The sequence below is a fragment of the Capra hircus genome, unplaced genomic scaffold, assembly GCF_001704415.2.
Source record: "Capra hircus breed San Clemente unplaced genomic scaffold, ASM170441v1, whole genome shotgun sequence".
Taxonomy (NCBI): domain Eukaryota; kingdom Metazoa; phylum Chordata; class Mammalia; order Artiodactyla; family Bovidae; genus Capra; species Capra hircus.
Window position 1 is genome coordinate 368,219 of NW_017189685.1, and position 11,394 is coordinate 379,612.

Genomic DNA, 11,394 nt, shown 5'->3' on the forward strand with positions numbered 1-11,394 from the left:
GTATTTTGTTTTTGGAACTACCAAAGACCATAAGATGACTTTTTCGGGGACAGGAAAAGGTGTACTGGTCTTCATTACTGTATCCAGGCTTTTCTCTAATTGTGGTGAGCAGGGACTACTCTTCCAGTTGCAGTGTGTGGGCTTCTCATTGCAGTGGCTTCTCCTTTTGAGCATGGGCTCCGTAGTTGCAGCTTGTTACCTCAGTAGTTGTGGCGCACAGCCTTAGTTGCCCCGAGGCATGTGGGATCTTCCTGGATCAGGGATCAAGAACTTCCTGGATCAGTGTCATGCACTGGGAAGTAGATACTTATCCACTGAGCCACCAGGGAGGTCCAGACCTTCACTTTTCTTTTGTTGTTGAGTTACTCAGTCATATTCTACTCCTTGCCACCGCATGGACTACAGCATTCCAGGCTTCCCTGTCCATTACCATCTCCAGAAGCTTGCTCATACTCATGTCCATTGAGTCGATGGTGCCATTCAACCATCCTCTGTCATCCCCTTTTCCTGCCGTCAGTCTTTCTCAGCACCAGGGTCTTTTCAAATGAGTCAGCTGTTCTCATCAGGTGGCTGAAGTATTAGAGCTTCAGCTTAAGTATCAGTCCTTCCAATGATCATTCAGAGTTGATTTCCTTTTGGGTGGACTGATATCCTTTGGATCTCCTTGCAGTCCAAGGGACTCTCAAAAGTCTTCTCCAACACCGCAGTTCAAAAGCATCAGGTTTTTAGTGTTCAGCCTTCTTTATGGTCCAACTCTTACCTCCATACATGAATACTGGAAAAACCTAGCTTTGGCTACACAGGCCTTTGGAACCCACATCTCCTGCATTACAGGCAGTTTCTTTACCACTGAGTCACCACAGAAGCCCTGACTACTTTACGCACATACTTCTTTTGCAATTCATAGATAAAACTGAGGTTTTTTTAGAATTTGAAGGTAAATAGCAGTTCTATATTGAGCAGATCTGCTGGCATTGTTTTTGCAGCTGCATTTTTGTAGTTCTTGCAGAATTTCAAACTTTTTCATTTATTGTATTTCTTATGATTTTCCTGATCAGTGACCTTTGATGTTAATAATCCGAAAAGATTTTGACTTGCTGAAGGTGCAGATGATAGCCTTTTTTTTTTTTAGCAATGAAGTATTTTAAGGTATGTGCATTTGTTTTTTGTTTTTTTAGATAACAATGCTTTTGCACCCAATCTTAATAAACTTCAGTATAGTGTAAACATTATTATTACATGCTTTGAGAAACCAAAAAATTTGGGTAACACATTTTATTGTGGTATTTTACTGCAGTTGTCTAGAAGCAAACCAAGATATCTCTTGAGATATGTGTGTGTTATTTGCCAAGCTTATACTTATCAGGCTGGTAATTCATAAATGGAAAGCAATTAGTAAGTTTTTACTATGAAAGATTTATAAATATGTTATGGAAATTTAAAAAAGATTTTTGGTATAACTGGTTTAATTACTTTTATGTTTTCTTGATCAATGTTTTAAGGCCTTTCACTCTTCCTGTAGGAGTACTATTATATACAGTGTAGTTCATTACTGATGTCGACTCCCCCCTCTGCCCCCCACCTTTTGGGGAGGGGTGTGCTCTAATAAACTCTAACAAGTTTGGTTAAGTTTGAAAAGTATTTTGGGGAAAAAAATCTAAAGTTTACTATGAATGTTAGAAAATGTTTCTACTGTTATATAAATAAATATATATGTGCATCTGTGTCTGGAATTCCAAGATGTGAGCAAGAGAGAAAAGAATAAAAAGAAATGGCTTCAACATTTCAACAAAGTAAAACTAACATTGTACATATTTTACAATGTTAGTCAAAATGAAAATTTGAATTTTATGGCTTATGTTATAACTGATTTACCTTTCCTATAGTCTCATGCATATGGAAACATTTTATATTTATTGAATACTGAAACTGATCTACAGAGATCTAATAGTGGAGGCCTGCAGTGCTGCTGTGTGATAAAGATGCCTTTGGGACATCCTGGTGGTTGGGTTGTTGAGACTGAGTTTCTGCTGCAGAAGGCAGAAGTTCGATCCCTGGTTGGGGAAGTTTCACATGTTTCGATGGTGCAGCAAAAGAAAATATTAATTTTTAAGAAAGTTTTAGTAAAACTGAGAGTATTATCTCAGTTTGGGAATTTTTGTTGGTAAGCACATTGTGTAATACTAATGTATTTGTGTATTTGATAGCTGTTAGACAAAGTGTATTTGATAGCTGAATTTTTTTTTCCCCTAAGTTATTTTCTATAATAGACTTCATTACTCTTTAGGTCAGTTGCAACCTGGAACCTCATCTGAGGGGCAATGTATATGTTCAGTATCAATCGTAAGTATTCTGAACATAAATATATACATATTTCCTGGTACATCTGTTTTGTTTATGTTGACTTCTGGGATTATCCCACTGACTGTATCTCTTTTATATACATTTAAAATGTATATATCAATAGCTGATACAGGAAATGTGTTACATTTTTTGTATATTTATATGGTTTTAAAAGATTCTCAGTAGCTATTATTTATTAATTTAGTAATTAAAATACAAAGCTTGGAAACAAGGATAATAGAATGGAGAATTTACAAGTATAAATTGAAATTAAAGCCAATACAGATCTTAAGTATATTTTACCAGCTAAGAAAAAATTAATGTATCATTGTTTTGTCTTGATATTTGCTTCAGCCATTACATACCTGATTACATAAACGACTGTAGAGCAATATAAATTGTAGCCGAAAAAGAACATTTTCTAACAATGAAAACACTGCATTTTTAATAATCAGCTCTATCGGATTAAGACCTGGTTTGCATCCTTCAGAACATTTTGGAGGGACAGTAAAAAGGATGCCTAGTAAATGTTGAGTTTTAGAAGCTCTAATAAAGACTGTCAGTAGTAACTTTAGGTGGTCCTGTGGTAAATTAACAAAAGGGTTTTTTAATAGATGATGCAGTTATATGTATATATTAGAACATTAAGGTTCATCTGTTAATTTGTGGTTTAAAGGGAAAAAGAATGCCAGGCAGCCCTTTCTCTGTTTAATGGACGATGGTATGCAGGACGACAGCTTCAATGTGAATTCTGCCCAGTGACCCAATGGAAAATGGCAATTTGTGGTAAAATACAACATGATGATTTTTTTCCCTTGATTGTTCCAGTTATATAAAAGGAGATTCTTAGCAGGGAAAAATACAAGCTTTAAAGAGAATTTTTTAAAAACTGAATAACAGTTTCCACAGTTCTTATCTTTCCACACATGTAAATTATATAAAGGACGTAACATTTTAGATCTGCAATAGGCCATGTGGGTCATGTTACACTATGAAAAATGAGTTCATAGTGCATTGGTGGCAGAATCAGGTTATCTAATATTTAATTCTGCATTTTGTGTACAACGTTAAGAAGTTGCATTTTACTTATTAGAATTTTAGAGATGTTTTCTGTTCTTTGGCTCTTCTCACTTGAGTGTTTTTTTTCTCTCCATCTTTTATCGTTAATGAACCTTCTGTTGTTTTCTGTTATGTAATCCTGTCATATTTTCTGCCTTCCATGAAACACAGTTTTGTAAATTAGAGATTGATAATAGCTGTGTGGAGTGTGTTAAGGGTCCAGTCAGACTAATTTATGGACACTTGAGACTAATTCATGAATACATGGACTTTACTGAGACTGTCTAGCAGTTCTCTGGCCTTCTTATTTTTAAGTTTATTCCTCTCAGATGGGCTTAGCCCAAATGTAAGTACCTTAGGTTGAAAAAAGATGCTGTTAATGCCTTTGGGGAACACTTCTCTTTCCCATTACTGTTCTTTGTTTGCTTTGTATTCGCTTCTTAAAATCTCTTATTTAAAAAGTAGCTTAAAAATTCTGAATCACAAAAGCGGTTTTTTCTAAGCCTGCTCTTTGTCAGCTTGCTGTTCATTGATGCTGCTAGTTTTAAAGCATAGTAAAGTGGGGTGGGAGTAGCTTTTAGAAGGAAAACTAAAAGACCAAATTCAGCATAAGTTTTAAGACTTGTAACATGAAAGGGTAAAAATAGTTTTCTCTCTAAAGTTCAGTAGTTTTCTCAGTTCATATATACCCCATTTGACTTCCCCTGAAACAAGAAGCTATTCTGCTTTTCTGCAAAAAACAAAACACACCCTTTTAAAGTGCACAGTTCAGTCTTTGTTTTTTTTTTTTATCATGTTCACAACTTTGTGATGATCACCTCTAATTCTGGAACATTTTCTTCACTTTCAAAGAAATCTGACATCTGGTAACAGCCACTCGCCATTCTCTGCTTCCCCGTTTCTTCTCTATATATTTGCCTATTTTGGACATTTTACATAAATGGAATCATATAACATTGACCTTTTGTGTCTTAACTTCGTGGCTTAGCACATTTGCAAGATACATCCATATTGTATCAATAGAATATATGAGAACTCTGTCCTTTTTGCATATGAATTATACTGCTTTCTATGGTATACTGTTGATTTGTTGTTCTTGTTCAGTCACCAACTTGTGTCTTGACTCTTTGCAATCGCATGGACTGCAGCACGCCAGGCTTCCCTGTCCTTCACCATTTCCCACAGTTTGCTCAAACTCATGTGCTTTGAGTCAGTGGTGCCATCCAACCATCTCATCCTCTGTCATCGCCTTCTCCTTCCTTCACTGTTTCCCAGCATCAGGTCTTTTCAGTGGGTTGGCTCTACACATCAGGTGGCCAGAGTCTTAGAGCTTCAACTTCAACATTAGTCCTTCCAGTGAATATTCAGGATTGATTTTCTTTAAAATGAACTGGTTTGATCTCTTTCCTTTCCAAGGGATTGTCAAGAGTTTTCTCCAGTACTGCAGTTCAGAAGCAATAATGTTGATAACATTTTAATTTTATTTGTTAGTTGATTGACTCTTAGGTTGTTTCCACCTTTTGGCTGTTATATATAATGGTACTGTGAAAGTTCACCTACAGATTTTTATGTATGTTTCTCTTGTGCACATGATTCATAGCATAATTGCAAGATCATATGGTAATTCTTACAGAGAAGGAAATGGCACCCCACTCCAGTACTCTTGCCTGGAATATCCTGTGGACGGAGAAGCCTGGTAGGGTGCAGTTCATGGGGTCACTGAGAGTCAGACACAACTGAGTGACTTCACTCTCACTTTCATGGTAATTCTAGGTTTAATATTTTCAAAAACTGCTTAACAGTTTTCTAAAGCAACTGAATTATTTTATAATTACACCAGCAGAATATGATTTCCATATACCCATAATACAGTTAATTTTCTTTATATTTTACCCATCCTGTCAAGTGTGACATACTATCTCATTGTGGTTTTCATTTGCCTTTCTGTAATGGCCAGTTATGTTGAACATCTTTTTATGGACTTACCATGTTTATAATCTTCTGAAAGAATGAGAAGTCAGTTGTCTGTTTTTTACTGGGTTACTTGTTTTATTATTGAGTTGTAAGTGTTCTTTAGATAATGTAGATAGAGGCCCTGTATTACACATGTATGCTGTGCAAATAATACAGTACACTTTTTTGCTGGTGTACTTTGAGACACAGTTCTTAATTTTGATGAAATTTACTTCATCTATTTTAAAATAATTTTATAGTTTAAGTTGAGGGTCTATCTTAGTTAGCTTTTGTATATAGTGTCTAGGAGGATGGTATCTGTTTCACTTTTAACTGTTCTATGTATTTGAGGAATTTACTGCTATTTTACTAAGCCCCAGTGGAATTATTAAAACAGATTTAGTTTGAAAAGAATGTTTTGTGTTAAGAGACCTTGGTAAATTTGAAACTAGTATGCTAATATTTATCATCTTATTTTAAAATACAAGGAAAATATATGTTCTTGTACCTACAGAGAGTGCTACCATTTCACTAGTAATTCTCTTACTACTACCACTCTGCTCTCAAATCACACTGCCACCTAGACTTCAAGGAGTGTGTTCTTCACTATTAACTTGAGTTCTTCACTGTCACTGTGTGGGATGGTGAAACTCTGGGAAAGTGTGGTCACAATTTGTTTGGTTGTGTCATCCAGTGGGGAAGTGGGATGTTCTTACTAAGTTGTGAAACTTTACCTTTTGTAATGATAGTTTGTTAGAACATTTGAATGTTTTTGAAATCTGTGAGTCTGAACTGTGAAATCAGTTTGGACAAGCCATTTTAAATACATGAGAGAAAATAGTCTTATCACACTGGTACACCAGCACTGTACCTTGTGAAAAGGATGAAGTGCCAGCAGTAAATGCTGTTTCCTCCCTGTGCCCTTGCAGGTTTATTTGAAATACAGCAGTGTCCCAGAGGAAAACACTGCAACTTTCTTCACGTGTTCAGAAATCCAAACAATGAGTTTTGCGAGGCAAAGGGAGACATCTACCTATCTCCAGTTTGGACTGGCTCCTCCTTTGGAAAGAGCTCAGTGAGGAGAGTGAGGCTGGACCGCCGTGATGACTACTATAACCGACAAAGGAGGAGGAGGAGCCCTGTGCAGGCCCACTCCTACAAGAGGAAAGAGAAGGCTGACAGGAAGAGGAGGAGTAGTCACGAGGGTGAGAAATCTCACAAACATGGGTCTAGAAGCCGGGGAAGGCACAGTTCCCAAAGCAGCAGAAGGAAAAGGGACCACAGCGACAGGAGCAGCAGCCAGAGCTCCTCCAGGTCCATGAGCCACGGTGGGAAGAGGTCAGGGAGCAGAGACTGAATGTTTCAGAGCCACAAATCCAAATAAACTTCCTTTATCACTTTAACTTACTTCGTCACTGTGTTCTTCAGTGATTGTATACCCTATTACGTTGTTCAGTTGCTGAGTCATATCTGACTCTCTGTGACCCCCTGGATTGCAGCACGCCAGGCTTCCCTGTCCTTCACTGTCTCCCGGAGCTTACTCACACTCATGTCCATTGAATCGGTGATGCCATCCAACCATCTCATCCTCTGTCATCCCCTTCTCCTCCTGCCTTCTATCTTTCCCAGGATCCAGGTCTTTTTCAGTGACTCAGTTCTTCGCATCAGGTGGCCAAAGTATTGCAGTTTCAGCTTCAGTATCAGTCCTTCCAATGAATATTCAGAACTGATTTCTTTTAGGATTGACTGGTTTGATCTTGTTGTCCAAGGGACTCCCAAGAGTCTTCTCCAGCACCGCATTTTGAAAGCATTAATTCTTTCATGCTCAGCCTTCTTTTTGTTTTTAATTAAAAAATTTTTTTTGCTCAACCTTCTTAATGGTCCAGCTCTTTCATACATGACTACTGGGAAAACTATAACTTTGACTATAAGGATCTTTGTTGGCAAAGTGATGTCTCTGCTTTTTAATACGCTGTCTAGGTTTGTCCTAGCTTTCCTTCCTAAGAGCAAATGCTTTAGTGAACTGCTTTAGTGAACTCTGTTCTTCTTTCATTCTGCATCCTTTCCAGTGGAGATTTCTTTTCCAACCCACACACAGCCCACAACTGGGAGCCTACAGGGGCTTCTTCCCCTTCCCTCCACTGATCTGTGATGAACAAGTGGCTGTGGAAGTGTTAGGTGAAGCACACTGACTGAAACCACCCACCCCGGTCAGGCCCTTTAGTAACCATTTGCATGAGTTGTTTTATGACAGGAGATCCTCGTAAGGAATATAGAACTAATAAGCCACCACCGACCGGAAGAGTTAGGGAAAGGTCAAAAGGAGACACCACATTTCTTTCTATTTCCCAGAATCCCTCTCACTAGCATCCATCTTGACTGAGCCACGAGTGTGCCACCAGCAAAGACTCTGAATTAGAATGATTGGCCAAAGACCACCCAGAAGCTAATCCCATCACCATAAAACTTGAGACTGCAAGCCACGTGGCAGAGCAGTTCTCCTGGGTTTCCTTACCCTACTGGTCTCCACCCGGGGGCCTTTTCCCAATAAAATCTCCTGTTTTGTCAGCACATGTGTCTCCTCAGACAATTAATTTCCGAGTATTAGACAAGAGCCCAGTTTCAGGCCGTGGAAGGGGTCCCATTTCCTACAACAGAAGCAGTTGATCTCTGGCCATGGTTATGCTCTGCTGTGTTCCAAAGGCGCCATAGCCCTGCACTCTAGTAGTTGCCACGAAAGCTGATGAGGCCTCTCCTTTCCTCTTTTTCCTCTTTTCCCTTCAGCTGGGGATCAGGCCAGTTAAAGTTGTGCGAGCACAGCTCAGACAGTTAAAAAGCCAGTAGGGCACCTGCCTCTTGAGGAATCCTTTGAAAGGATAAGCAGATTGCAAAACAGACCACACTCTCAGAGCATTCACACAGACAGTTTCCTGTTATGTGAGGCACATATTGGTTCAAACAAAACACTGAACCCACTCTTCTGTGGCCTCTGCCTTTGAGGCAGATTCCTCGACTTATCTTCTCTGCTACTTTTCATCTCTCTTCTCTATGATTTGTAAGTCCATGGGGTCGCCAAGAGTCAGACACGACTGAGCGACTTCATTTTCACCTTTCACTTTTCATGCATTGGAGAAGGAAATGGCAACCCACTCCAGTATTCTTGCCTGGAGAATCCCAGGGATGGGGCAGGTTGCCATCTATGAGGTCACACAGAGCTGGACACGACTGAATTGACTAACCACAGCAGCAGGACTTACTTCTGAGCCATCCTAAAGAGAGCCTTTCTTATTAAGGGAGTTGTCAAAAGATGAGTCACTGGTTGGCCACAGGAATCTTTTTTTCTGTTTTCCCCTGCATAGGTTTCATGGTGCCTTAGTCATAGGCTGTCTTAATTACAGTGCATACCTTCAAATATAGATTTTATATAGAGCAATGAGAGGTCCCGAGGGGGTGTACTTGGAAGGAACTGTTGCAGGAAGGGAGAACCCCTTCCAGGGCCTGAAACTGGGCTCTTGTCTAACACTCGGAAATTAATTGTCCGAGGAGACATGTGCTGACGAAACGAGATTTTATTGGGAAAGGGCACCCGGGTGGAGAGCAGTAGGGTAAGGGAACCCAGGAGAACTGCTCTGCCGCGTGGCTCGCAGTCTTGGGTTTTATGGTGATAGGATTAGTTTCTGGGTGGTCTTTGGCCAATCATTGTATTTCAGAGTCTTTGCTGGTGGCACACTCATTGCTCAGTCAAGATGGATGCTAGCAAGAGGGATTCTGGGAAGTGAATGGACAACTGGTGTCTCCTTTTGACCTTTCCCGAGCTCTTCTGGTTGGTGGTGGCTTGTTATTTCCGTATTCCTTATCAGGATCTCCTGTCATAAAACAGCTCATGCAAATAGTTACTAAAAGGCCTGACCAGGGTGGGCGGTTTCAATCAGTGTGCTTCCCCCACAGAACTATATTTAAAAAAATAAGTGGGCATGTTATCTTGAAAATGTTTATTGTAAATTGCCTCACTTATAATAACCGTTTATAAGTTAGAAATTCCATTTGCAAATGACCCTAATGGCTGTTCTCAATGAACAGTTCTCATGGGCTCTATAATCTTACAATTTTCAGTGGGATTTTAATATAGTGATCTTCCTTACGTATCTCACTGTACAGTATTTTGTATTTGTAATACCTGTACTAATAGGTATCATGAATACCTAGGTTTTGGTTTTATACCAATGAGGCAGTTATTTTTGCAGATACAGTTAATTTTAGTGATTGTGTCAGCACTTAAACTAGAAAGAATTGCAGAAGGTGGAAAAGTAGGTGGAAGGAATTAATTTATATATTATATATTTAATATTCAGGGTTTTAATTTTTTTAGCAGGCAATTTACGTACCTTCCCACCCCTTCCTTCAAGTTAGTGTTGACAATTTTCCATAATAAACTACTTAAAGGGAAGCTTTTGTCAAGAATGGAATGAAATTGCAAAACAAAACAACCCCAAAACAAAACCCAAATCACTGCTGCTTTTTAAAAACCAACACTTTACCCAGTTGTATTCAAACAAAATACACTGTGAGGGTTGTGCTGTGTGCATCTTCAGTGTTTCCAGGTGCTGGCTCCCCTCCAGATGGCAATAGCGGAGCTGCCATGGTGCAGCCTGCCCATGCTCATGCTGGGTTTGGAGCCTCGCTCAGCTTCACATTATCTGAAGATGCTGGATGGAAGCCTAAGGTCTTGAAATCCCAAATGGTCATGGTTCCGTTGGTGCCAGTAGCGCAAAATATGCCACAGGCTGCCTTGTCAACCTCATAATGAATAATGTTGTTCTGGTGCAGCATCTTCAGGGCCGTGTTGTGGTCCTCAGTAGTAACCCACTTGTTCACGTCATGGAAGCGCTCCACAGCTGACATGTGCTGGATGCTCTGTTTGGGGTCGTCTAGAGATGAAGATCAAACAGCCACATCGTCATAGTTAAAGAGCATGGGGCAGCAGTCATGACCAGCAGCCACGACGTTGTTCTCTGAGACAAATGACTCTGTCTGGAGGGATTCAGAGTTGAGACCTGCACACTTTTTGTTGTAGCACGTTGGGGTGGTAGCTGACCCAGGCCAGGCGGCTGCTGCTGGCTAAGACACTGACCCTGTGTACCCAGCCGCTGGTGCCACTGCGACTGAATTGTGACATCAGGTGACTGAAAGGCATCATGCCAACCTAGGACGTACTGACTGGCTTCTCATCCACTTCTTTAATGTAGGCAGAAAACACTGCATTTGGATGCACAGGATCCCCTGCCAGCATGACGTCGTTGGGGATTTGAATCCAAGCTGAGGACTGTGGAGCGAATTGGCTTTTTAATGTGCTTGGTCACGCACCAGTCATTTTCAGACTTGAAGTAGCAAAAGGAGATGAGTCATGTTCCGCTATCCCTGGGAAATTTGTTCTCTATCGAGGACCACTTGACAAAAGTGGTGGCCTGATTAATTCTCAGGATCACCAGGATTAGCTTCTAGACACCATCCTTCTGACTCCAGACTTAGGCGTTGCAGTCGGCCCGCAAGTGATGGTGTGGGCACCTGTGATGTGTCCATTGTGTTCCTTGAGCTCATGAACACTGCCCCCCCCCCCATTCTTATAGATGTGGACTTCATGATTACTAGAGGTAAGGGTGATCTGGGTATGAACCCTCTTCCAGGCATGACAGGTGATTGGCTCCAGTAAAAACTGATGCAGGGACATTATTGTTAGTGTTTTCAAAGGATAGAAAGCTGGGATTAGGCTTTCCAGACTGACTCAAAGCATTGAATTCACAGACTCTGGTCAGTCAACAAGAACAGGCTCCCGCAGACGTGGGCAGAAGACCCTCAAGTTGTTATTTTTTAATACCTGTAATCTTACCTGTACACTAAAAAATATTCAAGAGTCCTAAAAGTGGCATTTATTGAAAATAGATAAAAGTCTTGAGTAACACAAGATCCACTTTTTTTTTAACAAAGTATATGAAAATCAAATCTCCATTATCTTGTCTGTGCTTACAACAAACAACTACA

At 40.0% G+C, this 11,394-nt stretch overlaps 1 protein-coding gene and 1 pseudogene across 2 annotated transcripts in view; one reads left to right on the forward strand and one right to left on the reverse strand.

Annotated features, from left to right (window-relative positions):
* Positions 1 to 6,758, forward strand: part of LOC108634621 (U2 small nuclear ribonucleoprotein auxiliary factor 35 kDa subunit-related protein 2-like) — a 41,834-nt gene extending 35,076 nt beyond the window's left edge. Inside the window, exons 9-11 of one of the 2 annotated variants that reach the window (XM_018044672.1) lie at positions 2,288 to 2,343; positions 3,020 to 3,129; positions 6,285 to 6,758. In XM_018044672.1, the coding sequence (XP_017900161.1) occupies positions 2,288 to 2,343; positions 3,020 to 3,129; positions 6,285 to 6,712 (594 nt within the window). In that variant the 3' untranslated portion in view covers positions 6,713 to 6,758. The remainder of the gene's footprint in view (positions 1 to 2,287; positions 2,344 to 3,019; positions 3,130 to 6,284) is intronic. The other variant, XM_018044673.1, reaches the window with a different exon arrangement.
* Positions 6,759 to 10,043: 3,285 nt separating this feature from the next.
* LOC108634618 lies at positions 10,044 to 11,114 on the reverse strand (annotated as a pseudogene).
* Positions 11,115 to 11,394: the final 280 nt, after the last annotated feature.